This window comes from Mytilus galloprovincialis, chromosome 9 (genome assembly GCF_965363235.1).
Source record: "Mytilus galloprovincialis chromosome 9, xbMytGall1.hap1.1, whole genome shotgun sequence".
Lineage (NCBI taxonomy): Eukaryota > Metazoa > Mollusca > Bivalvia > Mytilida > Mytilidae > Mytilus > Mytilus galloprovincialis.
Window position 1 is genome coordinate 27,202,247 of NC_134846.1, and position 27,529 is coordinate 27,229,775.

The following is a 27,529-nucleotide window of genomic DNA, read 5'->3' on the forward strand; positions in this document are numbered from 1 at the left end:
AATAATGGTCACAGACTCTTGTACCTGTGCTAGGTCCTCATTTATATACAATCAGGCTTGTCACATTAGTATTTTTTCTATAGAATTAACGATGAAATGTATTAATCGATCAATCAATTAGAACACCTATGCAGATGTAGGGTAACGGAATCTGCCGAGGTTTGCTGATTGATGTTTCCTAAGAATTTATTACAGCTTTTGATTTCTACGTTTATTTCCGTAAACCCGAATGCAATCGATAATGACGAAAGTGTACGGCGCCACATGCTGGTGTGTAGATAAAGTGCCATGTTTCAAGCCAATTAACATGTCATTAAATTGCACGCGGCATCGCAGATGAAACGTTTGAAGTCGGGTCGTAGTAGTTCCTGTCAATATAATACTTCCATGGTGTAACCAAACTTAATATCTTTCATTTGTCAAAAATAAATATCTGCAACCTATCTTCCAATGTCAACAGCTTTATCTACACAATGTAATTTGATGAAATATATCAAAAATAGAATATTATCTAATGAAAATGAAACAAGTGAAACTGCGAGCTACTGCTCACTGATGATACCCCCGCCGCAAGTGGATAATATTAATAGTGTAAAAATATGCAAGTGTTCGGTAAACAGGAAGTTGTCGAGTGATGAATCTGAAAACGCATCACACGGTATAGCTGACTTATAAAAATCTTGAAACCAAATTTCAGAAATCCTTGTATTGTAGTTCCTGAGAAAAATGTGACGAAATTTTTTAACTTGGTTATCATGTGTAAAATCATACAAGTGTTCGGTAAACAGGAAGTAGTCGAGTGATAAATCTGAAAACGCATCACACGGTATAGCTGACTTATATAAATCCTGAAACCAAATTTCAGAAATCCTTGTATTGTAGTTCCTGAGAAAAATGTGACGAAAATTTTCAACTTGGCTATCATGTGTAAAATCAGACAAGTGTTCGGTAAACAGGAAGTTGTCAAGTGATGAATCTGAAAACGCATCACACGTTGTGGCTGACATATATAAATGTTGATACCAAATTACAGAAAGGGTGGATGTGTAGTTCCTGAGAAAAATGTGACGAAAGTTTCATGGGACGGACTGACTGACGGACGGACTGATGAACGGACGAACTGACAGACAGAGGTAAAACAGTATACCCCCCCTTTTTAAAGCGGGGGTATAATAACGTAAAAAATATATACATTGTACTTAATAATTTATTAATTATATTTCTGTTCAAAGGGAATAACTAAAAATATACAGTAAAAAACAAGAGTCCTAATCACATAGAATTTAGATTCCTTTACAAAGGGAAATAAGTCAAAACAAGTGAAACTGCGAGCTACTGCTGCCCACTGATGATACCCCCGCTGCAAGTGGATAATATTAAATTATGTGTAAAAATATGCAAGCGTTCGGTAAACAGCAAGTTGTCGAGTGATGAATCTGAAAACGCATCACACGGTAAAGATGACTTATATAAACCCTGAAACCAAATAACAGAAATCCTTGTATTGTAGTTCCTAAGAAAAATGTGACAAAAATTTTGCACTTGGCTATCATGTGTAAAATCATACAAGTGTTCCATAAACAGGAAGTTGTTGAGTAATGAATCTGAAAACGCATCACAACGTATAGCTGACTTATATAAACACTGAAACAAATTTCAGATATCCTTGTATTGTAGTTCTTGAAAAAATGTCACGAACATTTTCAACTTAGTTATCATGTGTAAAATGATACAAGTGTTTAGTAAACAGGAAGTTGTCGAGTGATGAATCTGAAAACGCATCACACGGTATAGCTGACAAATATAAACCCTGAAACCAAATTATCAGATATCCTTGTATTGTAGTTCCTGAGAAAAATGTGAACAAATTTTCAATTTAGCTATCATGTGTAAAATCATGCAAGTGTTCGGTTAACAGGAAGTTGTCTAGTGATGAATCTGAAAACGCCTCAGACGGTTAGGAAGACTTATATAAACCCTGAAACCAAATTTCAGAAATCCTTGTATTGTAGTTCCTGAGAAAAATGTGATGAAAATTTTTAACTTGGCTATCAGGTGTAAAATGATACAAGTGTTCGGTAAACAGGAAGTTGACGAGTGATGAATCTGAAAACGCATCGCACAGTATGGCTGACATATATTTACTCTGAAACCAAATTTCTGAAATTTCAGAAATCCTTGTATTGTAGTTCCTGAGAAAAATGTGACGAAAAAGATTCATAGGACGACGGACTTCAATTTTATAAAGATGACTTTATCAATGATTTACACTGATATCATTTATATTTTTGGAACAGATATTTTAAAAAATCCTGTACATTTCAAAAGTTGTGTAATTTTCCTGACAGGTAACAGTTTTCTGTAATATATTTTGTGTATCCAAAAAGCAGTGATAAGCCTTGGATGATTTAGATATCAAGTCAGTAACATAGGGTTTTAATTGCATTTCATCCAATTTTTACCCCAAAACTGCAATTTATCAGTAATAAATCTACCTATCATTATGGGCATGTTAGTTAGCAGGCGAGGTGGTCTGATTTTTTTTCAAACAAGATACCCAATGATAACATAAAAAAAGATCACAATATTTTCTGAGCTTGTTTTCATTATTTCCATCAGATTTTTACCTATGACTTAGTTTGAGACAAAGTGGTATAATCTAAGTGACTAATTTACCTCCCTACATACATCTGCAAACTTTGTTTGATTAACATTAGAACCCTTAAGCTTGATTTATTAACAAGTAGATGATACTAAGTCACATCTAAGCAACTGATTCTTAGTAAGTGGTAAAGTTAACTTCATGACCTTAGATTTCAGTGTCATTGTTGTTTTCTTTATAGTAATCAAAATTACCAGGCTTCTTTGTTTTGATTTTTTTAGAGAAATGAAATTGATAACCATTACCTAAACTTTACAAAAAAATGATTCCAAATTCAGGTCATCCAATTTTTGATGACTGATATTCTTTATTTATTATTATATAGTTCATACTGTTTTATGTTTGTTATTTTCTTCTGACCTTTACATTTAAAAAAAAATATATGATACGATATCAAAATGAAATAATGTGAATTACAATTTATAATTAACCTACCCTCATTTGCATAAAAGCATCTGTCTGAAGCAGCATTGATTTAGCAGGCCCATCAAACACAAATGGGTAATCACAGAAGTGCATAGGTGGCTGAAATGAATTATAGTACATGTGTATAAAAGTTCAGTGTTAGGCAAGTTTATCTACTTATTTTGTTACTACACTTAAATTTTAAATGTAAGAGCAGCTTTAAGTCTGAGCTAAGTGTGTAGTGATAGTTTAATTTTTACATTTTATACGCAATAAAATATAAGTAATCACACAATATCAGAAACAACAAGAATACAAGGATGCATTTCATATTGTATCCGAATTTTTAAATTTTATCCAACTTGTATAGGTTTGAACTTGCTTAGTATCAGTAACTACTTGTACTCTCCGATCTGTACTTTGAGTGTTTGTTCTTGTCGTTTTGTTTGGAAGGATGTACCTTTGCCTATAACTGTTTACATCTACTTTATTTAAACTTTGTTGGTCAGTTTTCTCGTTATCAGTCATACTACCTATCTTTTTTTTATATTGTGCCTAATTTAAGATATTATTTATATGCAACATCTATAGACAGAGGAGACTTCAACAACTAGGGAAAAGTAAGTGGAGATAATGAACTTGCACATTTTGACCTTTATCTTACATGCCTTGTAATTCTTGAAACAGGTTATTAATAAAGTATAATTTGGAAGATGGTGTGACCGCAAGGAAACACTTCATTCAAAAGTAAAACAACACAAGTTTTCTAGGTTAAAATTGCTGGAGAAATTATACAAGAAACAACAAGTGAAACTGTGATTTCCTGCTCACTGATGATACCCTCACCAAAATACTTGACATTAAACAGAAAGTTATTGAGTGATTAATCTGAAAACGCATCACACAGTTATATAAACGCTGAAATCAAATTTTAAAAATCCTTGCAATGTAGTTTCCTGAAAATGTGACAAAATTTTCAACTTGGATGTCATGTGTAATAAACAGCTGCGCCATTAACGCATGAAACACCCGACGTCTGGTGTGGAAGTTTTATGCAATAATCATAAATAGTTTCTGAGAAAGTTTTAACCAATTACCATTTATTGCTTTTGAGACACGGCGGGACATGTGATACCCCCCCCCCCCCACCCTGTTTTTTTTTAACAAATATCACTCAAATAAAATTTTGAATCAAACCAAAAAGTATACAGATCTTAAATTAAAAATAACAAAGAAGTGTGTACATTTTCAAGCAATAATCATAAATTGTTTTTGAGATACGGCGCGATATGTAAAAAAAACCTCCCTTTTTTACAAAATACTCAATAACTCAAAATTAAATTTTGAGTCATTACCAAAAGTATACAGATCTTTAGATAAATATAACAAAGAAGTTTGTAAAGTTTTTAGCAATAATCATAAATCGTTTTTGAGATACAGCGCGACATGTAAAAAAAACCCTCCCCCTTTTTTTACAAAATACTCAATAACTCAAAAATGATCGACAAAGCTGTGGTCATATGTTGAAGACAATGTTGTTCCAGGTGAAAATTTAGCCATTTTAGCAACCAAAAGAAATGGTTTTAAAGCCAAAGAAATTTGTTTTTAAGTTTTTTGCGGCAAGACGTGTTTTCGAGTTTAAGGTAACCCCTGGTATTCCAGGTATAAAACAAGAGGCCAGAGCCTGAATCGCTCACCTGTAATTTGTTGCTTAAATCTTTCATCAATGATTATTTTTGCTTTTCAATATATATTAATGAGTTGCTTAAACATTCCATTTAAATGTTCTTTTTATCTCATTATTTTCTTCAAAAGCAAAAATATTTACCCAGGCTATGTTCAATTTTAGCCATAATGGCTATGTTTCTTGACGTACAAAGAAATAAAATACAAAATTTATACTAGATACTGGGAAACTGATTCAGCCAAAGTTTGCCTGAAATTAATTTAGCAGTTTCAAAGAAGAAGATTTTTTAAAGTAAGCAAACTAGATGAACAAATTGTGAAAAATTGTCTTTAAAGGACAAACACTCCTTAAGGGGTCAATTGACAATTTTGGTCATATAAACTTATTTGTAGATATTACTTTGCCAAACATTTTTGCTGTTTACAGTTTATCTTAATCATTAACAGTATTCAAGATAATAACCCAAAACTGCAAAATTTAATTAAAATTACCAATTAAGTGGCAGCAACCCAACAATGGGTTGTAAGATTTCATGGCTGATAGAACTTGACCTAATGAACGTTTATACTTCACATCAGATTTGCTCTAAATGCTCTACAGTATTTGAGATATAAGCCAAAAACTGCATTTTACCCCTATGTTCTATTTTAGCCATGGTGGCCATGTTTTTCGTTGTACAAGGAAATAAAACACAAAATTCATTCTAGATACCCTAAGAAACATTCAGCTAAAGTTTGGTTGGATTTGGTTCAGTACTTTCAGAGGGGAAGATGTGTGAAATAGTTTACACCAGACGGACGACGACGACTGACGCCAAGCGATTGCTAAAGCTCAATGTTCCTTCAGAATGGTGAGTTATAAAGTCTTTGATATTAAGATAATCTTGTTGAGGATACACCTTATGCTTATAAAAAGTCCTCTTTAGAGAAGGAATTTACAAAATGTTTAGCATACTATTTGAAAAAATATCTACTCGGCATTTTCGAAAATTTCTGGTGTTCACAGACAAATTAGATAGGACACAAATTCATGGTATTATTTGTTAAAATAACATGCATAAATTTAAAGAACTTTTTTATAAAACAGAAATTACAGATAATTTTACAAAAAACAGCATGTGTTTTATCTTTTAAAATAAAAAAAAAGTTATGCATTTCTTTCGAACGGAAAAATACGTCCACAAATCCGATTTTTGGTGCAAATATTAGAAATTTTGACCTCAATTTACTCAAAAAGTAGCACATAAAGATATATATTTTATAACATATTTGATTTAATCAGGTAAAAAATAGCCTATATGCAAATTTTCATAAATATTTCAATATGGGACCAAAACTGTATCGTATGCCCTTAAGAGAGCATTCCGTGTTTGGTTTAGTGTATTTGTTGTTCGCTAAAGTATATATGAACTCTAGATTTCTACTTTGTTTACCCCCACCCTTTCCATCCTCACTCCTTGTCTTTGTAATTCACGCTCCAATACTAAAGCATCAAGTTACTTTGAGAGTGGTGTCTCTTAGGATAGCCCTAGTTTACACCCTTACCGAACTGACACTGCTTAACCGGAAACTTCTCTTTAAAAGAGATATCTCCCTGATCAATGTTACCATGTGTTTGCTTCTGCTTCAGTACAGTTAAAGATAATGACAAAACTAGTTCACCAATTTGCTCGTTGCATCCTAAGAATGTTGAGATTGGTTTGGAATGAAATGTTCGAGAAACTCCATAGGAGAGTTATTTCCCATTATGTATTTGTAAAAGGTGATATGCATTTGTAAGTGATACAGATCTAGTGTGTTTGAGGTCCTTGGTACAAAAAAAAAAGTCAAGGGCAATGGTCAAGGTCATATTCAAAATTAAGATTTTTTTCATTATTTTTACTTCTTATTAAAAACTGTATAAGATCAATAAAGATATAGATAACATATAATTACTAAATTGTTAGCTTCCACATGTGGTAACACATATATTTTGGATGAAAAGGTTAGTTGACATTAAATTGGCAGTTTTTTTACCCTTTTATATTAAATATTACACATATGATGATATAACTCATTAACCATAAATAATAAAGACAAGGGCTTTTGATTTGAGGTCCTTGATTTATGACCTTGAATATGAGATCAAAGTCATTAGTAAATTTGACCTTCCAGATTTTAAGATCAAAGTCATTAGTAAATTTGACCTTCCAGATGTTAACCTTTGCTTGAACTACATACGAACATTGGACTTTTTGCATTCGGTTGCCAACCATATGACTTTATAAAGACAACCAGCAGTCACCTAGTGCTATCTGGAAATAGCTATATTTTTTCTATAAACTTTTGGAAAATGATGTCAAGTTAACTATCAAGTACTACCATAAGTGACATTTTCCGAAGACTAGAAGTAACAAACTTGATAATCTACCTTATTTCAAACAAAAGTATATATAAAACATATATTTTTGGTGTCAGCAAACAAAAATTATAGCAATTATTTGACTTTGGACATGACATTTTAGACCGGATTTTAAGCTTTTCAAATCTACATATATAATTTCAGATGGAAAGACCTTCAATTAATCTCTGAACAATAAATGGTTTCTAATTTTTTTATTTTTTTTTCACCTAAATTGTTTTCCTTCGCTGTTTGGGTATTTCAAAAGATGTCGCTTAGATATTGCTTATATGATATCAAAAACAGTTAATACGGTTTTGAAACTGTGACACTGCTTAACAGAATACTTTTCCATGTAATTTTAATCTCCCTGAACACTGATTTTCTTGTTATTTCTAATACTTCACAACCTTATCTTGATCTTGATCTTGATAGGAATAGGGTGATACATCCAAGGATATTAATACACTGTGCATGCGTCAAGTAATTTACCTTAGTGGGCCCCCCTAACAATTTCACTAAAGGTTTTAGCTGGTTCTTCTGCTGTCTGAATTTTGATGAAGATATCTGGTGGTTCTGAAACTGTATTTTAATGTGTCTGTTTTTGTTTGAGTTCTAAGAACATGTTCACTGTGCATGTTCTTGGTTGTCATTGATGTTTTTTTCAGTAGGTCAGATGGTAAGTTTGCTTGGCCATGTATACTTTTGCAGAAAAGGATCAGTCTGTTATGTGTACGGCGGTCTTGTAATTGCAGTTGGTCTAAAATTGCTGTCATACTTCCTGGTTTGTAGTTATAATTTGATGTTATAAACCTAGCCGCTCTTTTCTGAACATTTTCCAGTTGATGTGGGTCCCAGGCAGTGTTTGTATATTCTATGACAGATTCCAGTAGACATGCTGATGATGTCCCATAAGATTTATTGCATAACTCCTCTATGTTCAAGTGTAGATCATTTGTGATGTTTACTCCTAGACATTTGATGGATGTTAAAATTGGAGTTCCGTATTTTTTTGAGTGTATTTAAAAGATGTAATATTCTTCTTGCTACTCAATGTCATCATGTTGCATTTAACTGGTAGAAATCTTATACCCCAATTAGTCGCCCAGTTACCAAGGGTATCTATATCTTTCTGTGGTTCTGCACAGTCATCTTCATTTAAGACTTGGTTGTCACTACCATAAAGACATGTGTTAGTATCTTTATTTAGCTTTGTCTGAGTTTATTTTACGGTAATTAAAGTCACCCAAGACGTGAATGCATGATTGTTTGTATGATTGTCCTAATTTCTTGGTTTTTTTTTTTCATTTGGTCCTTTAGTAGTTTTATATTTGATCCAAAGGGACATCAGGTGGTCTGTACCAGCTTCCTATATAATGATGTTTTCCTTGCAAGACTATTTTGCTCCAAATAGATTCTGATTCGTTTTCGAGGATCTTCACAGGCGCCGAGTCTAAAAGTGTTTAAATGAGTAACATTGTGCCTCCCCTATTGCCTGTTCTGTTTATATATTATAATAAGAAACCAAAAAATGTATTTAACTTCCGTTAAATGATGGATATAACATAATGGAAGATCCTGTGCAAATGGACGAAGACTGTTTATGTGACTATGGTTCGCATACTTATTTTTTTTTAAATTTTGGTAATCAAACTATTTTTTTCAGTGTTATTCAATATTCAACATCATAAACATTGATATTTATACTTAAATACATGTGTTTTACTCATTTATCATTGGTTTATTTTACATAATATTAAAAACATCTTTATAAGTTTGGAAATCACTTCTTTATTTTTGTTTGAATTGAACTTTGTCCGGTATATTTTTTTACTTGTCCACAGGCAACCCAGATAAAAAATTATTTGTCCAGGTGTTCAAATGTATGAGTCAGACAAGAAGCAGGACATTTACACACCCCTGGTAAAAAAACTACGTACACTACAATGCCATTAAAAATTGCACCCCTAAAAACCATGTCGCGCATTAAAACCCCAAAGAGGACTTTCAAAAGTTGACAGGTATGAATTTTCATATATCTAATAGAAATATACTCTTTTGTAATGTAAGTGATATAGTTCCATCTTTTGTTAATATGTCTAAACAAGAAAAATTAAGATTCATTTTTAAAAGTAATGATACTGACATTTGTACTGTATGTGTAGCTGGAATAAGCGATATGTATGATTCGAAAATTCATTTTAACCAAACATAATGTTGTTTAAAACTGTTGTAGTATTAGCTTGAATTAATAATATAGGATAAATGACACATCCACCCAATGTAGATATAAAATATGTGTCTCTTATCATTGAGAACATATGTATCTATGTATTTGTTTTTTGTTTATTTTTGTCTATTTTTGTATTTGTATTTTGTAAATTTCAGCTGGTATCATTCCTGTATTGGACTTTACACCAATACAATTATTTGAATTTGATGTTGTTTTATATTTGTTCACAGTACAACTTACAGAGTTTATCAGTTTTGACTGTTGTATCCAGTTAACATAATCCGCCCTAATGTCCACTTTGTCCCTCAGTTCAGGAATGTAGAAATGATTATATGGAATAATTTGGCCATTTATTTCATTCACTTTGTTCAGTTTCTTCATTATTTCTAGAGAAAATTTAATATGAATATTCCTGGAAAACAGCTGAAACAAATGAAAATATTAGTTAGTTTTTCTCCACTTGCTGTAATATTTAAGGGTAACCCAAAAACTTAAGTCTGACCCTATGTTCTATAATTAACTATAGTGGACTTTTTGGTTGATCAACCAAGAAATAATTAACAATAGTGGATATGTTGGTTTATTAACCAAGACATAATTAACCATAGTGGACATGTTGGTTAATCAACGAAGACATAATTAACCATAGTGGACATGTTGGGTGATCAACCAAGACATAATTAACCATAGTGGACATGTTGGTTAATCAACCAAGACATAATTAACCATAGTGGACATATTGGTTGATAAACCTAGACATAATTAACCATAGTGGACATGTTGGGTGATCAACGAAGACATAATTAACCATAGTGGACATGTTGGGTGATCAACCAAGACATAAATAATTCCATAGTGGACATGTTGGGTGATCAACCAAGACATAATTAACCATAGTGGACATATTGGTTGATCATCTAGACATAATTAATCAAGTGCTTCCCTGAGCGCAGCTGGATACGCCGGCTGAGGTTCAAATGTAGTCAAGAACTTGAAATTGGTTATATGAATTGAATTTTAAAGATTTCTTGCTGTTGTGCAATACACAGTGCTGTTGTGCAATACTTAGTAAATCTGTTGTCAGACTATAAACAATTAAATAACTTCTCAATGTCATATCAGAAATTTATGAAAAACTTATAGGTCATCTTTATAGATATAAACCAAAGTTTAATGAAAACTGTTCAAAGCCTTTTACAGGTATTGTCCGAAAACTTGAAAATCCTCCTTTCTTAATGAATAAAAACCCATAACTCGGAAACGTAAACTCTAAAATTTTTAACTAGAGGCTCTAAAGAGCCTGTGTCGCTCACCTTGGTCTATGTGAATATTAAAGGAAGCAGATGGATTCATGACAAAATTGTGTTTTTGGTGATGGTGATGTGTTTGTACATCATACTTTACTAAACATTCTTGCTGCTTAAAATTATCTCTAATGAACTTGGCCCATTAGTTTCAGTGGAAAATGTTAGTAAAAATTTATAAATTTCATGAAAATTGTTAAAAATTGACTATAAAGAACAATAACTCCCAAAGGGGTCAATTGACCATTTCGGTCATGTTGACTTATTAGTAAATCTTACTTTGATGAACATTATTGTTGTTTACAGTTTATCTCTATCAATAATAATATTCAAGATAATGACCAAAAACAACAAAATTTCCTTAAAACTAACAATTCAGGGTCAGCAACCCAACAACGGGTTGTCCGATTCATCTAAAAATTTCAGAGCAGATAAATGTTGACCTGATAAACAATTTTACCCCACATCAGATTTGCTATAAATGCTTTGGGTTTTGAGTTATAAGCCAAAAACTGCATTTTACCCCATGCTTTATTTTTAGCCATGGCGGCCATCTTGGTTGGATGGCCGGGTCACCGGACACATTTTTCAAACTACTAACCCAAAAGATGATTGTGGCCAAGTACTTTCAGAGGAGAAGATTTTTGTAAAAGATTACTAAGATTTACAAAAATGGTTAAAAATTGACTATAAAGGGCAATAACTCCTAAAGGGGTCAACTGACCATTTCAGTCACGCTGACTTATTTGTAAATCTTACTTTGCTGAACATTATTGCTGTTTACTGTTTATCTCTATCTATAATAATATTCAAGATAATAACCAAAAACAGCAAAATTTCCTTAAAATAACTAATTCAGGGGCAGCAACCCAACAACGGGTTATCCGATTCATCTGAAACTTTCAGGGCAGATAGATCTTCACCTGTTTAACAATTCTACCCCTGTCAGATTTGCTCTAAATGCTTTGGTTTTTGAGTTATAAGCCAAAAACTGCATTTTACCCCTATGTTCTATTTTAAGCCATGGCGGCCATCTTGGATGGTTGGCCGGGTCACCGGACACATTTTTTAAACTAGATACCCCAATGATGATTGTGGCCAAGTTTGGTAATTTGGCCCAGTAGTTTCAGAGGAGAAGATTTTTGTAAAAGTTAACGACGCCGACGGACGACGACGGACGACGGACGACGACGGACGGCGGACGACGACGGACGACGGACGACGACGGCCGCCGGACGCCAAGTGATGAAAAAGCTCACTTGGCCTTTTAGGCCAGGTGAACTAAAAATCAAAAATGAGCTAACATCAATAGATATTTACAATTCACCAAAGTTTCATGAGAACTGCTAAAAGCATTTTTGAGTTATTGTCCAAAAACTGGAAAATCCCCCTTTTTAATGAATATAACCCCATTTCTCAGAAACTTAAAATCTAAAATTTATGAAAAAGGAAAGGGAGCTCCAGTGTTCTCCCCAGCACGTTTTAACGTCACGGTACCAAGCACTATATTTTCTTCCCGTGACGCTATAATTATTTCCGCGAAACTATAATTATTTTCAAGATGTTATTTTTCTCGTTTCTTTTGGCAAAGCCATGTCCTAAATTTTGAACTTTCATCTTATTGCCCCTTGTGATCATAAAAAAATGTTTCACCTTTAATTGAAATCCCTTCAAGTCGGACAATAGGGGCAATTTTGAGTGATTAAGTAGGTGTTAATTGCCCTTTGGGTGGTAACTGTTTGAATTTGAATACCCCAAGCTGTAACTTGTGACATGATTTATAATACCACGTGGTCTGCAATCAACAAGGAGAAAATGTAATCAGAAAATCAGAAAAAAAATCTAAATAGATGTTTGCAAAATGAAAATTCAAAGAAACCAACATTTTTCTCTTTTGAAAATAGGTTGAGTCGTATCTCTTTATGACTTTCAAAGTATTAGTACTACTTTCTTTCTCTTCATATTACCTGGGAACAGTATATTTATGCCCCACCTACGATAGTAGAGGGGCATTATGTTTTCTGGTCTGTGCCTCCGTTCGTCCATTCGTCCGTCCGTTCGTTCGTTCGTTCGTTCGTTCGTTCGTTCGTTCGTTCGTTCGTTCGTCCCACTTCAGGTTAAAGTTTTTGGTCGAGGTAGTTTTTGATGAAGTTGAAGTCCAATCAATTTGAAACTTAGTACACATGTTAACTATGATATGATCTTTCTAATTTTAATGCCAAATTAAAGTATTGACCCCAATTTCACGGTCCAGTGAACATGTAAAATGATAGTGCGAGTGGGGCATCCGTGTACTATGGACACATTCTTGTTTTATTTTAATATATATATGTTCCTGATATTACTTTTTGTAAATCGAGAATGACATTTTTTATATTGAGCTAAATAAGTTTTGTACTTTGTTTAGAAAGTGATCATAATTGGCTTTAGTTTATGTTTCATCCATTTAATGCATTAAAAACGCCATATTAATTCCCAATTTCTTGTCAAACATTGTTTATTTTCGTATTTTTGCATTGCTTTCAGCGGCCATTGTATAAAACTACTGATCGGAACCGGACTAGATATGACAAAAATCCGCATTTACGATAATTACTTTACTACATATGCACACATGGCATAGTAGACAGAAAACAATGAAACCTAAAGAGAAAACTAAGCATTAAAAGACTATTGTTTTTTTTTAGTTAATGTTCGACATGTTGACAACAGACAGACAGACTGAACGACGGACGGACAGAGGATTGCCATCGTAAACGGGCGTAAACAAATTTGCATTATAGTTCCTATAGATAAGTATTTTAAAGAAAAGATTATAATGACAATGGGCAGATACAAAGTGATGGCAAAAGCTTAACCGATGCATACTGTTGTCCATGTATTGAAATGAAATTATTTCTTTAGGTAGGTGTATCATTTCAGCTTTAATTATCTATAATTGCTGAATGTAAATGTGATGTAAATACTACATTTGTCAATAGCAGTTGTAAAGTACATACTGGAATCTGAAAAAAAAAATGAAATAGAGAGTATGGAGTCAAAAAATATATCTCAACTTTTGCAGTAAGTTAGTAGAATTATCAATCATGACCTTGATTGAACTTTGTGACAATGTTTAAGGAGATTAAAAACAGAAGATGAGGTATATTTACCAATGAGACAACTCTCCAAAAGAGACCAAAATGACACAGAAATTAACAATTATAGGTCACCATACGGTTTCGTGAAAAATAATATCCCAGAACGCAAAGTTGATATGCACTACTATTTTATTCAAAGGTCAAAATATAGGACTGTGTGGCATATTTTCAACATTTATAAGACCTGAACTTCTAAGAGTTTTAACTTGTACTAAAATTCTATACTACCCTTACCTCCATTTTTGGACTTCTTAAGAATTAAAATTTAGGTGCTACTATGTTTTACTACATTGGTTACATTCCTAAGTGATGTCTCTATGAGATGATACACAGAGATCATATATGGGAACCAGTACGTTAACAAATTAACATATCTATGAATATTATAAATCTCCCCAAAAGAGGCGTGGTTTGAGAAACAGCTGTATTCACAAAGTGCAACCTATAAAAGGCCCCGAAATGACAATATAAAAGAATTCAAACGAGAAAACTAACGACCTAATTTATGTAAAAAGCACTTAATAAGACACATTTTACTCAATTTCAGTACAACAGCCTACCTCTGTTTGAATCTGTGACTGGGGTAACTGAAGTAGGTATATCACAGTCTGTTTATACAACTAAAAAGAGAAAAGAAATCATATGCTTATATATGTGAAGAAAAGAATATTAAGCAATAGCAAATATCACCCCATCAATAAATTACGGTTGTATAACAGCCATTTAAAAAATATTTGTATATATGACACATGACAGGACACACTTCAGGAAAATTTAATTCAGGTTGGAACAAGTTATCTGTTTCCATCAATTGCAACAATAGCCATAACATTATAAATTTAAAAAATCGCATCTTCATGTTACAAGGAGTATGCATATTCATAACATTTCATTGGGTTTGATTTAGTTATAACCTTAACCTATCACACTGGTACAGTTTATCGGTGAAGCAAATTTTAAGATATTGTTTTTGGCATTAAGTCTTGATTTATCGCCATTCCCTGCCAAACAGATGTGGTTAAGGGCTCAAATTAATCCTCAGAATACCAGCAATGTGATTAAATGTGTATCAAATAATCTATCATTATTCGCCTGTTCTAACTTGACTGTATATTTTTTTTTGTATAAACCATTTGTATTTCTTTAAAGTTTTAAGAATATTTTCACAACAATGTGCATAGAAAAGTGCTCTTTTTGGTAAATATTTTTAACTGTGCAGTGAGTTTTTGAACAATGGTATTAAAATGATAGTTTTAAATTGTACACTATTTTTTTAGTGTACCAGCAGCACAATCACTAACTTCAAATGCACTTATAAAAATCTGTAGTCAAAAATTTATTCTAAAAGAGACAAAAACCACTAAAATATCCTGTATCTTTCAGCAAAGTTGAAATGGATTTAACAAAACATGGTTTCATGAGTGCTAGGGTATGATAAAATTTAAAACACTTTTGTCTAAATGAAGGAACATGTATATGTCAATTGAAACATGACAGACTTTAGACTGGATTCCTGGTACATTTGCGTAAAATAATGCATTTGGCAACAAATATTACATCTTGACACATAATTTCTAAAAGAAAACAAGTTGGATTAGGATCTCCTTATGCTTTTTATTCTCACGTTTTATTGAACTAACCGACAGCAGAAAGAACGCTTGTTCTAATTTCATTGCCAGAGGTGTAAACATTATTTCCTATAATAAATATTGCTTTATTAACTTAACTTAACTTTCAATTCCAAAAAGTAAACCAACGAAATATTTATGTTAGTTTTTAAAAGAATGTGTGTTCCAAATCCCCCTTTTTCCAGTTTTCAACGTTTTTTTTTCATTAAAAATTACTCATTTCACCTCAAAATTACTTCAAACAAGAAATAAATGTGGAATGTGTCTATAGGGACACAGATGATGTCCCTGCTAAATAGGGACATAACTCAAGAACTGTAAAAGTGATGCTTCCAAAAATTAAACTTAGACTGAGTTTTGTGGTTATAAGCATTATATATACTTTTCATTACATTTAGATGAGACAAACTCAAGTTAGAGAAAGGAAACAAAAAAATCAACAGTAATCACAGTGCTTGGTAAAGATTGCTTTAATTTGGTGACATCCCAATTGTCCGACAACCATTATTCCGACAGCCCATTACTCCTACAGCCCACTATTCCGACAACCCATTAATCCGACAACCCACTGTTCCGACAGCCCATTACTCCGACAGCTCATTATTCCGACAGCTCATAATTCCACAATGCATCTGTCTTATGTCCCTCTTATGTGAATGGGTAAATTTTCTCAAAAAAGACAAACTCCGTTCTCTTTATATTTGTGGTTGTCCGTTTTGATCCCAATTATTCTTTCCATGCGGAATATTTGTCGCAGTATATTGGGGATACACAAAATAGATTCAGTATTTTATAAAGCAAATAATATGCTGACCCCGCCGGATTTGTTGAAAACAGTTTGATGAGAATATGTACAAATAATTCCCTGTATAACGTAATATACGGGTCATTATAAAAAAAAGTGCATATTTCGACGAGGTAATATTTTGAAAAATGATGTCATTGTTTAAAACATTTAAATGAGTCCCGCTATTTTATAGAATGGTAGCAACGATATTCAGAAATATGCAATGGGAAAAATGAAGAGTTTCTTCAATGTTGACAATGTTATGTCATGCTTTGATAGAATCGTGTCAATGGTGTTACCAATTTAAAGCATACATTTAGGTACTAAATAATATGAGGCAGGCATTACCTGTGAAAGGGGACGAAGTCTATGATTTTTTTTTAATTCAAACACATCTTAATTTCAAAACGGAAATACCGTAACGTTTCCGATTTTGGTTCTGTTGTGAGGGATTTTAGTTGTGACGTTATTTTAGTTATGACGTTATATGCAATGTAAACAAAGAAACGCTATCATTAGGTAACGTTTTTTCATATCAAGAAATTATTTAAAATGAAATTGATATTGCGTTTCTTCCTATTCTATACAGGACTGATAAATATGTATTTTACTCAAAATTTCATGCAAACGAGACCGGAAAAAAGGAAGTACATTGTAGATTTCTGCGCAGATGCGGGAATTCAAAACATGACATAAAAAAAATTGAACGATTTTGAGTTCTTTAGTACAATGAAAATTTCCCGATTTTTTTAATTATTTTTTTTATTGATTTTTCTACTGTTATTGGGGACTTCGTCCCCATATTATTGTTTAACATCAAGCAACTGTTCCAATTTGTTGTTTAGGTTTAAATACGACTTATAGACATTATTCATATAGTGTGCATTCTATTTAAACATAAATTTCAGAATACATTGTCGTAAAAAAGTTGGCTGTCCTAATTATGGCCGTTGTAAATACTAAAAAATACACTCAAACTGAATATATGTGAATGGTATAAGATTAAATGATAATACTATACCTTATCATTTGTACACGACCTAAAAACACTTTCATTTATGAATAAAGATAAAAAAAAATGTCGCATATTTATATAGTAACACCACTGAGCCTTCAGTAACTCCAATGCCACAAAAGTATCACCATTGACATCACATTTAAAATTTTACCTTTATCAAGTACTGAACACAAAGCCAAGATCACCGGGCAAAAGAAAAAGATGAAAAAATAATTCTTAGGCTAAAAAATCTCAAATAATATAACATAACATCCATAACTAAAAATGTCAATAGTGTTACTAAATAGTGTCATTGGTGTTACCAGGATACATCAGTTTGTGAAAACTGTGTATATGTAATACATGATATTGTAAAAACTTTGTTAAATAAGTATTGTTTTTCATAAACAATATAATGTTTCGCTTGTTAAACATAAAGGATACACCATGGACACTATTTCCAATTACGATATAAGCTTTACTTACTTTTACGATTTTTTCACTAAGTCTTCAACATAATTGTTTGTTTTCTTTTGCATAACATGCTTACAGGTAACATTACTAAGGAAGAAACTGTTGTAAATGCCCAAATTTTGCGAAAGATAACTCTTATCCTACTAATTTTTCCTTTGGTTACACCATTGACTTAAAAAATGTTACATTTCCTTTTGGTGAAAATTTTTATTATAAAACCTCCTAAATCATTAAAAAATGTTTGTGCGTATCAAAATGCAATAAAAATTGATAAATCATAATAACAAATGATATGAATAATATTCCTATTTCAAGTCTGAAAGGATTTATAGTGAAAAATAAGTTAGTTCTGGCTATCTTCAAGGGTTTAAGAAAACATTAAGGATGTTTTTTTTTATAACATTTCATACTGTAAACTGTATATTGTGTATCACAAAACATTCATCTCTAACATATGCAAGTGTTATTTTGATATATTTTCATGTCTGTGACTTAAAAAGACCAAATAACATAGTTTTGCATGTTTTTTTGATAATGACTATATTGTTTTACCTCTGTTTGTCCGTCCACCAGTCAGTCCGTCAGTTCGTCCCTCCATAACATGAAAATTTTCGTTGCATCTTTCTCATGAACTAATTTACAAGGATTTTTGAAATATGTTTTCAGGGTTTATTGAAGTCCGCTGTATCTGTGTCATGTTTATTCAGATTCACAACTCGACAATTTCATTTTTACCGACATATTTGGGCGGGGGTATCACCAGTAGCTCGCACTTACACTGAATGTTCTTGACTTGTATATTCTTTATAGACCCTTGAATTTGGAAGTGAAATATTCTTTTTTGTTCTATTCTTTATGCAGATTTCGAATCGAGTATATACTTAGAAAGCATTCGAACTACCTTAGTCCTTTGTTATATATACAGATATTTCTGACATCGGACTCAGACTTCTCTTAAACTGAGTTTTACTGTGCGTATTATTGCACGTTTGTTTTTGGCTAGAGGTATAGGGAGATCATAAAAAAAAACAGGTTTAACAACGTACCCCGCGCAACTTTGCGCCTGTCCCTATTTCAGGGGCCTCTTGCTTTTGTTAGTTTTATATGATTTTTAATGTTAGTTTCTAGTGTATAACTCGGAGTTTAGTATTACGTCCATTATCACTGAACTTGTATACATATTTGTTTAGGGGCCAGCTGAAGGACACCTTCGGGTTCGGGAGTTTCTCGCTTCATTGAAGACCGTTTGGTGGCCTTCGTGTGCTTGTCCCTTTGACACATTTCCTATTTCCATTCTCAATTTTAGGAGATATTATTCTTAAAATATGTTATAAAATAGACGTATTAATATATACAGACACATTTGATTTTTCCCTGATACTTGGTAAGTCTCGGACTTATGGGTTGTCGGATTATTGGGCTGTCGGAGCAATGGGTTGTCGGACTATTTGGTTGTCGGACTATTTGGTTGTCGGACTATTGAGTTGTCGGACTAATGGTTTGTCGTACCAATGGGCTGTCGGACTTATGGTTTATCGAAATAATGGCGTGTAACCTTTAATTTATCAATAGGAAGTAAAATTGAATATTGCATTGCAGTCAGGATTCTACTTAGTCAAAATTATCTCCCCATTACGCCAGTTCATTTTCACAATCGTAGAAATGGAAGCCATTGTAAGGATGACGCGCTGCCAATTTTGCTCTTGGAAACCGATAAATTTATCCACATTGCACCATTACGATTTTTATATGTCAGTTGTATTTTAAAAGACAAATGTATCAACTAGCTAATGAGTATCAGTTAATGATCTTGTCTGCATTGATTCAACTTAAAACTATTGTCTGATCGGTTGTCAGGTGGAATTTTCGAAAATTCATAAACACTTAAAAAAATTCTAATTAAATATTTCGTGGATGGGCAGACAATACACCCTAGTTATCACACACAAAAAAATCATAATTTTTTGAAGATATCTATTTTCATTATCCAACTTGAAAGACTGTCGTCAAGTACTTTCAGACAAAAAAATAGCTATTAGAACACACCTACTCTGTTTTTGTGATTCATTAGATAGGTATTTCACTTGACCCATATATTTCATCTTTTAGTACTGTGATTTTTTTATGTAATTAAGTCAACCTGTAGCTTAGATATATAAAAATGATAGAGGTATAGAACCACTAATTCGGGCCTGGTCTGAAAGAACATACAAGAAAGTAGTACATATTTAAAACAAAATAGTTCCTACACTTATCTGTAACTTTTTTAATTTGTAAAATATTTTGGCAATTTTGGTACCAAATGAAAGGTGAATGACTGTGGATCATTGTAGAATATTTGTTGAATGATTATATTGAATAATAAAAAAGTTGTATGAAATTGAAACATAAGGGCCTTTATTGCCTGATTCTCAGATCTGAAGTACCTGTTTTAGTACTTTCGAACTTCGGGGAACCAATGCGTTTTTAAATGCAATTAAGGGTATGATGATTTTTCCAGCATGGGTTACCGGAAGGTAATGTTTTGACATGGAATGAGTGTCACTTCATTTGAACTTAAAACGAAAGAGCCATGAAAGCTTGAAATCAAGGAATTTAACATAGAAAGCAATGGGACAATTAATTGGTGGTTTTATTCCTAGAATCTGAAGCGAGACGGTGTATAAAATATTCTTGCTTTGAACGATATCAAGACAAAATATTCAGCTCAAACATGCCCTAACATAAAAAGGTGCACTCGATTTTCTCTTTTCAATACATTTGTTTCCCATTTTTTGGATTTTTTTCTTGAGTCACATAATGGAAAGGCAGACACGAAAATTGCTGAACTAAAAGATTGATATATTTTCCGTCCATGATAAAAATAAAATTAAATCGGAGGTTATATGCATTTTCTACATCCAACTTGAAAGATACCCATGTCGTCGACTTGATATCTAATTGTTCTGCTTAACTATGTACTAGATAAATTCAAAACTTACGCAAATGGTGTTTTTAAAATAAAACACTTGGTAATTGAGAAGAAATTTGTAATTTTGTTTGTTTCTATTAACTTTTAAATTTTTTGTCACTATAGTAAACATTACATTAAGCATTTATCGCCTTCTCTAACAAAGAGCTTCGATTCTTTTGTTCTATTTCAATCAGGTTTCCGACTGATTGTATAAAACATTGGTTGTAGTTGATTCAATTACCATCGTGGACAAAGAAAGATAACTCAAATTTGCAAAGAAGACTTTAAAATATTTTTAGAAATGGAGGATAAAAATTGCTTTAATTTATCAGTGGAAGGCAAAATTAAACATTGCAGTGTATTAAGCATTGATTGTAGTTGATTCAACTATAATCATGGACAAAGGATCAGTTGGGGCAAGTATGGACACAACATTCAAGTTTGATACAGCTCTGAATTTGGATTGTGATTAATTAGTTGACACAGAATAGATTTCTGACACAGAATGAATGTGGTCTAAGAACTTAAAAAATCTAATTTATTATGGTCCAATATCCAAAATCTAAATACATGGTAAGCTCCAGCATATCAAAGAACCTTAAGAATTCAATTTTTGAAGAAACCAAATAAAGTTCAATTTTGGACCCTTTAGAACTCAATGTGGACCAATCTGATAAAGGGGCCCAAATATCAAAAATCTAAATACATGTTAAGATTCAGCATATCAAAGAACCCCAACAATTCAATTTTTGATAAAATCAAACAAAGTTAACTTTTGGACCCTTTAGGACCAAAACTCCCAAAATTAATCCCAATCTTCCGTTTGTGGTCATAAACCTCTTGTTTAAATTTCATAGATTTCTATTAACTTATACTAAGGTTATTGGGTGAAAACCAAGAAAAATGCTTATGTGTGCCCCTTTTGACCCCTAATTCCTAAACTGTTGGGACCAAATCCCCAAAATCAATCCTAATCTTCCTTTAGTGGGTATAAACCTTGTCTTAAAATTTTATTGATTTTTATTAACCTATACTAAAAATAATATCTGGAAATCATTGACGCAGACGACAACCACATGATACCAATATACAACCAAAAAATTTAATTTTTGCGGTCGTATAAAAATTACTTGATTGATATTTTGAGAAAAAAAATGAAAATTTTAGCAATATTTCCATTAGTAAAAAGCATAAACACTAAAACAGTAAGGGTGACAGCACCAAAATTCAAACTTGATCTGTAAATTATGGTAATTAGCATTGTGTATAAGTTTCATAACATTTGGTTGAGGCAAACTAAAGTAAGCGAACGGAAATATTTTTTTTAATTTTTTTTTCATTTGTAAAGGGGTATTAACTCTAGAACGGTAAAAGTGATGGAACCAAAATTTTAACTTGATCTGTATTTTGTGGAAATAAGCAAGTATTCCTAAAGTAAGAAAACGGGAACCAACTTAGGAACACACGGACGTACGTACAGACGGACAAGGGTAAAACTTAATGCCCTTAACTGATCATTTTAGTCATATAAACTTATTTGTAGATCTTACTTTGCTTAACATTATTGCTGTTTACAGTTTATCTCTATTTATAATAATATTCAAGATAATAGCCAAAAAATGGTATAATTTCCTGAAAATTGCCAATTTAGGGGCAGCAACCCAACAACCGGTTTTGATTCGTCTGAAAATTTCAGGGCAGATAGATCTTTACCTGATTAACAATTTTACCCCATGTCAGATTTGCTCTAAAGGCTTTGGTTTCAGACTTATAAGCCAAATTCTACATTTTACCCCTATGTTCTATTTTTAGCCATGGCGGCCATCTTGGTTGGTTGGCCGGGTCACACCACATATTTTTCAAACTAGATACCCCAATGATGATTGTGGCCAAGTTTGGTTTAATTTGGCCGAGTAGTTTCAGAGGAGAAGTTTTATAAAAACTAAGGACGACGACGACAAACGACGGACGCAAAATGATGAGAAAAGCTCACTTGATCTTCGGGCCAGGTGAGCCAAAAATTAGATACGTAATTCGTGGATTTCTTTTTGATTTAGGAGATCATATAACCTCCTTGGTTTGATCAATAAAAAAACAAAACAAAAAAGAAGGATTTCATTGAAAAAGTTTTGAATGTCAAAATCCTCCCTTGGTAATTCTAGGTTAAAGTGTTCATTGATAACTTTGATTACGATAATGGACAGAGACAACTAATTATTTGTTTGTTTTACAATTTATAAATTCTTGTCTGAATTCTATAAGGCATTCAAAACTTTATGATTGAAAGCTCATTTCCCTAATCACGATATAATAAACAGTGATTTAAGTATAAGGTGTGAAAATAAATGTTCCTGTCATAAACAATATTACCTACTAGTCCAGCAGCTAAGTCCAATATCTTGTGACAATTGATCACTTTATGGTAAAAGCATAAAACTTTGCATAGTGTTAGTTATGATGCTTATAAACCTTTTTGGATATGGAGCCATAAAAAAAAATCCACAATGGGCGCCAATTTCAAAATGGCCGCCATCAGTCATGAAGCAGAGTCCAAAAATATAGTATAATTTAACCTTTGAAAATAAAAGCACAAAACTTTGCATATTGCTAGTTATGATGATTATTAATCTTTTCTGAATATGGAACAATAAAAAAAAAATCCATAATGGCCGACAATTTCAAAATGGCCGCCAACAGTCATGAGGCAGAGTCCAAAAATATGGTATAATTTATCATTTGAAAATAAAAGCACGGCACTCTGCATATTGCTAGTTATGGTGCTTATTAATCTTTAATGAATATGGAACAATCAAAATAATTCCATGATGGCCGACAAATTCAAAATGGCCGCCAACAGTCATGAGGCAGAGTCCAAAAAAAAAAATGGTATAAATAATCATTTGATAATAAAAGCACAAAACTTTGCATATTGCCAGTTATGAGGCTAATTAATCTTTTCTGAATATGGAACAATCAAAAATATTTCCTTAATGGCCGTCAAAAGTCTTATTATCAGAAACTATATCGTGTATATCTAGAAAGCTATTAATAATCAACAAATATTTGTGCCTCGCAAAACTTTTAGGATTTCAGGTCATCAAATATTGAATTACATACTTTTTGTTTGTCTTTTTAACTTTTTCAATTCAAGCGTCACTGATACGTCATTTATAGAAGAAACACGAGTCTGGCATACAGAAGTTATCCACAAGGAATATATAAACTAGTTTACGATCATATTTCTTACAACATGGCTACTAAAAAGACGTTCAGGATATCAAGTGTAGAATATGACAAACCGACTAAATTAAATAATATTGATTTGGTAAATTGCATCCTATGCCAAGAAATAATGGATGAAAAACGTATATGCCCATTTGATTGTAAACGTCTCAATGTTGGTGCTGGTTATCAATCTTTAGCTGACAATATTAAGAAGTTTCATGAATTACGATTGATACCTGAAGGCATTATTGTGTGCATTGAAAACTTAGATGAGGGATCTGGAATAGCATAGTCTTTCATTGACCAAAAGGCGTGTTGGCACAAATCTTGCAACTTAAAACTGAACAGGACAAAGTTGGATAGAGCAGTAAAACCAACCTCACATGAGAGAATAGATAATAAAGCAACCATATCTAAAAAGAAAAGTAGACATAGCTTTTCCGTTCAGTCCACCAGTAACCCGTCTGTGTGCTTTTTCTGTAATGAAAATGGTCAAGAAGCCCTTCATGAGTCCTCAACGTTTGGACAAGATACACGTGTGAAAGAATATGCAGTAAAATTAACTGACACGTTGTTACTTGCAAAGTTAAGTGCTGGTGATCTAATTGCACGGGAAGCAAAGTACCACTCTAAATGTTTTGTTTCCTTATATAATCGTGCATCTCGAATTGAAATGAAAAATGATAATGTCGAATGTAAGAAGGAAAGTCAAATCCATGGTATTGCTTTTTCAGAACTAGTCTCTTATATAAATGAAACAAGGTCATGCGATGAGACCATACGTGTTTACAAGTTGTCAGATCTATGTAATCTTTATATGGAAAGAATAACATGTCTAGGTGCAGATGTTTCATCTTGGGTTAATCATGTTAATAGTGCACGACTAAAACACAGAATTGTAATTTCCCTAACTTAGATGCTTACAAACAAGGTCTTGAAAACATTCTTGCTTTCAAAGATGACATTGGTTCTGCATTGAAGATCCTGCTTAGAAGACTTTAATAATGAGTTTGTCAACATATTAAAAGCAGCTACGTTTGTTCGTAAAGATATTTTCGTATCTAATTCAGAATTTAAAGGAACCTTCCCAAAGGGATATCAGGAAGCTTCTGTACCCAAGTCATTGCTTACTTTGGTCAGCATGATTCAGTTTGGACCCAACATTCAGGATCGTTCATATTCCCAGTCGACATTAACAATAGCACATCTTCTGATGTACAGTTGTACATAGAAACTATCCAACCGTCACATGAAAGATCATGAACCTCCAGTTTGTGCTTATTTGGAAATCATGATCCATGTAAGACTAGCAAACGGGATCTAGTAGATACTCTCTTCAAACTTGGACTGTCTGTCTCCTACGACCGAGTGTTAGAAATTTCTACTTCCATGGCCAATGATGTTTGTCGTCGTTATGTCCAAGAAGGTATTGTTTGCCTTACCAATCCACTACAAAATGTATTTACTTCATCTGCTGTAGACAACATTGATCACAATTCAAGCAGTATCTCGTTAGAAGATTTATTCCATGGTACAGGTATATCTTTATTCCAACATATTTCAGAGGATGTTCAAGGCGTTGTTCAAACATTTGACCAATCTGAACCTATGTTGAAATGCCAGTCAAACAGAGTGTCTCTTTTACCAGAGAGTTATTCCAATCTTCCACCAGCTGAACTAAGATTCAGCGAACCAGATATCCCATTAGTTGAAGGAGAACTTTCAATTGATATGTCCTCATTCCCAGCTGCATTAAAAGGGGAATTCAAATGGCTGAACAGCTGTCGATAGGTTTTGGCACTGGAAGGAACTTCCTATATATTTCAATTCATGGATTGTGCCTTGCTCTAGAACCATTGAAATTGAAAGTCTTTCCACTGTTCCATTCATTTACCGGTTGTGACACAGTCTCAGCTTTTTTCTGGGAAAGGTACGAAATCAGCTTGGGACACATGGTCCGTATATTAGGAGCTGTCAGAAGCATTTCTGCAGGTTATTGAAAATCCAAATGAAGTGGAAATTTCAAAAGTGTTAAAAGTAATAGAACTATATGTTGTGCTTCTGTATGATCGGTCTAGTACAGTTAATATGGTGAATGAGTTAAGAAAACAGTTATTCACGCAGAAGACAAGAACAATTGACAATATTCCTCCAACACAAGATGCACTTCTTCGTTGAACATACGAAACGTGCAGCTTACCAAGGTAGTGTTATTTGGGGCAATTGTTAAGTTGCAAATTCAAGTATGCCATCACCAGATTTATTTGGTTGGCAAAAACTTGATGGAACTTGGGTACTATTCTGGTCTGTGCTTGCTGAGGCTTCAGTGTCATGCCAAGAGCTCATTCACTGTGGATTTAAGATGTAAGTGTAAGAAAGGATGTCGAGGAGCATGTAAATTCTTGAAAGCAGCATTATGCAACTGCTCACCGGACTGTGAAAGAGATACTGATTGTGACTGTGCTTTCTTTTGATTTTCCTGCATTTGTATCATATTTTAATTATATAATTTTAATCTGTTGTTATGTTAACTAGTAACTTGTGATTTTTTTTTTTAATTTCTTATCTCATTTCTAAAAAAAAATAATCTTTGCACTAATTCAATACTGCATATGTTTCATATTTCATTTCAGAAAAATTGTGAAATTTTCTAAGGTTATTACCTGTAACTGAGAAAAATAAGAACTCGTCAAAGACGCCATTTTGAACTGTATCGGCCATTTTTATTACATAGTTAATGTCACCTGTTACATTAAATAATAATATGTTTGTATATACGTGCTTGTATTGAAATAAATGATCCATTATTTTTTAATCATTTTTATACCATATTTAAAAACAAACGTCAAATTTTGACTTGTTAAACGGCGTCATTTTGAATACTGTCGCCATTTAAAAAAAATTATCTATGCACCCAGGCATCAATGGTACGTTGTAGGCCTTTGTCGATATCAAATGATCAGTTTCACGGATTTGGTAACCTTCTATCACACAATGATGGTGTATATATACGAATACTGTCAAACTTAGACATTTTGACGCGACATTTTGAATCTGGGCGCAATTTTGATGATTTCTGTATTATAAGGTTTAAAAAAATAATAGTTGACATATCTTAATTGTATTTCCTTAAGTTTGTGACATCTTCTGAACTCATTAAAATTGGAAGACTTCATCAAGTGAATTATGTTATACTAATGTCGGCCATCTTGAATTTGGCGGCAATATTGGATTTTTTTTCATGGCTCCATATCTGAATTTTTTCTATACCCCTTAATCTTTCACAATGGCAAGCTTCATGCTTTTACCATCAAGTGATCAATTATTCTGATATCCGCTGGTGTATACGGGCAATATCCCCGTAATTAATCCTATTGATTTTTAATCACTGGTAAACCAAACTATGACACGGTAATTAACAACTTGCAGTTAAATTCCATGAACAGTTTTAATCTATCCTAAAAAGTAAATTATCACTGATTTTCCATATATTTATTTTAGATTTAATCAAAATACTTGTATCTTCTTTCAATAAAAAACATATGTGTTATGTTACAATGTTTATCGCTAGTCAACAATATACTAGAACTGCATAACATAACCAGTAATTATCATCCGACTCCATACACATTTCTCTGGATTATTTTTCGTTGAA

At 32.6% G+C, this 27,529-nt stretch overlaps 1 protein-coding gene across 4 annotated transcripts in view; it reads right to left on the reverse strand.

Annotated features, from left to right (window-relative positions):
* The window catches only part of LOC143044717 (putative E3 ubiquitin-protein ligase HERC4), a 279,500-nt gene that overhangs the window by 102,849 nt on the left and 149,122 nt on the right, over positions 1-27,529 (reverse strand). For 3 of the 4 annotated variants that reach the window (XM_076216805.1, XM_076216806.1, XM_076216807.1), the window contains exons 15-17: positions 14,371-14,430; positions 9,607-9,789; positions 3,098-3,187 (exon numbers count right to left, since the gene is read on the reverse strand). In XM_076216805.1, coding sequence (XP_076072920.1) covers positions 3,098-3,187; positions 9,607-9,789; positions 14,371-14,430 — 333 coding nt within the window. The remainder of the gene's footprint in view (positions 1-3,097; positions 3,188-9,606; positions 9,790-14,370; positions 14,431-27,529) is intronic. The other variant, XM_076216809.1, reaches the window with a different exon arrangement.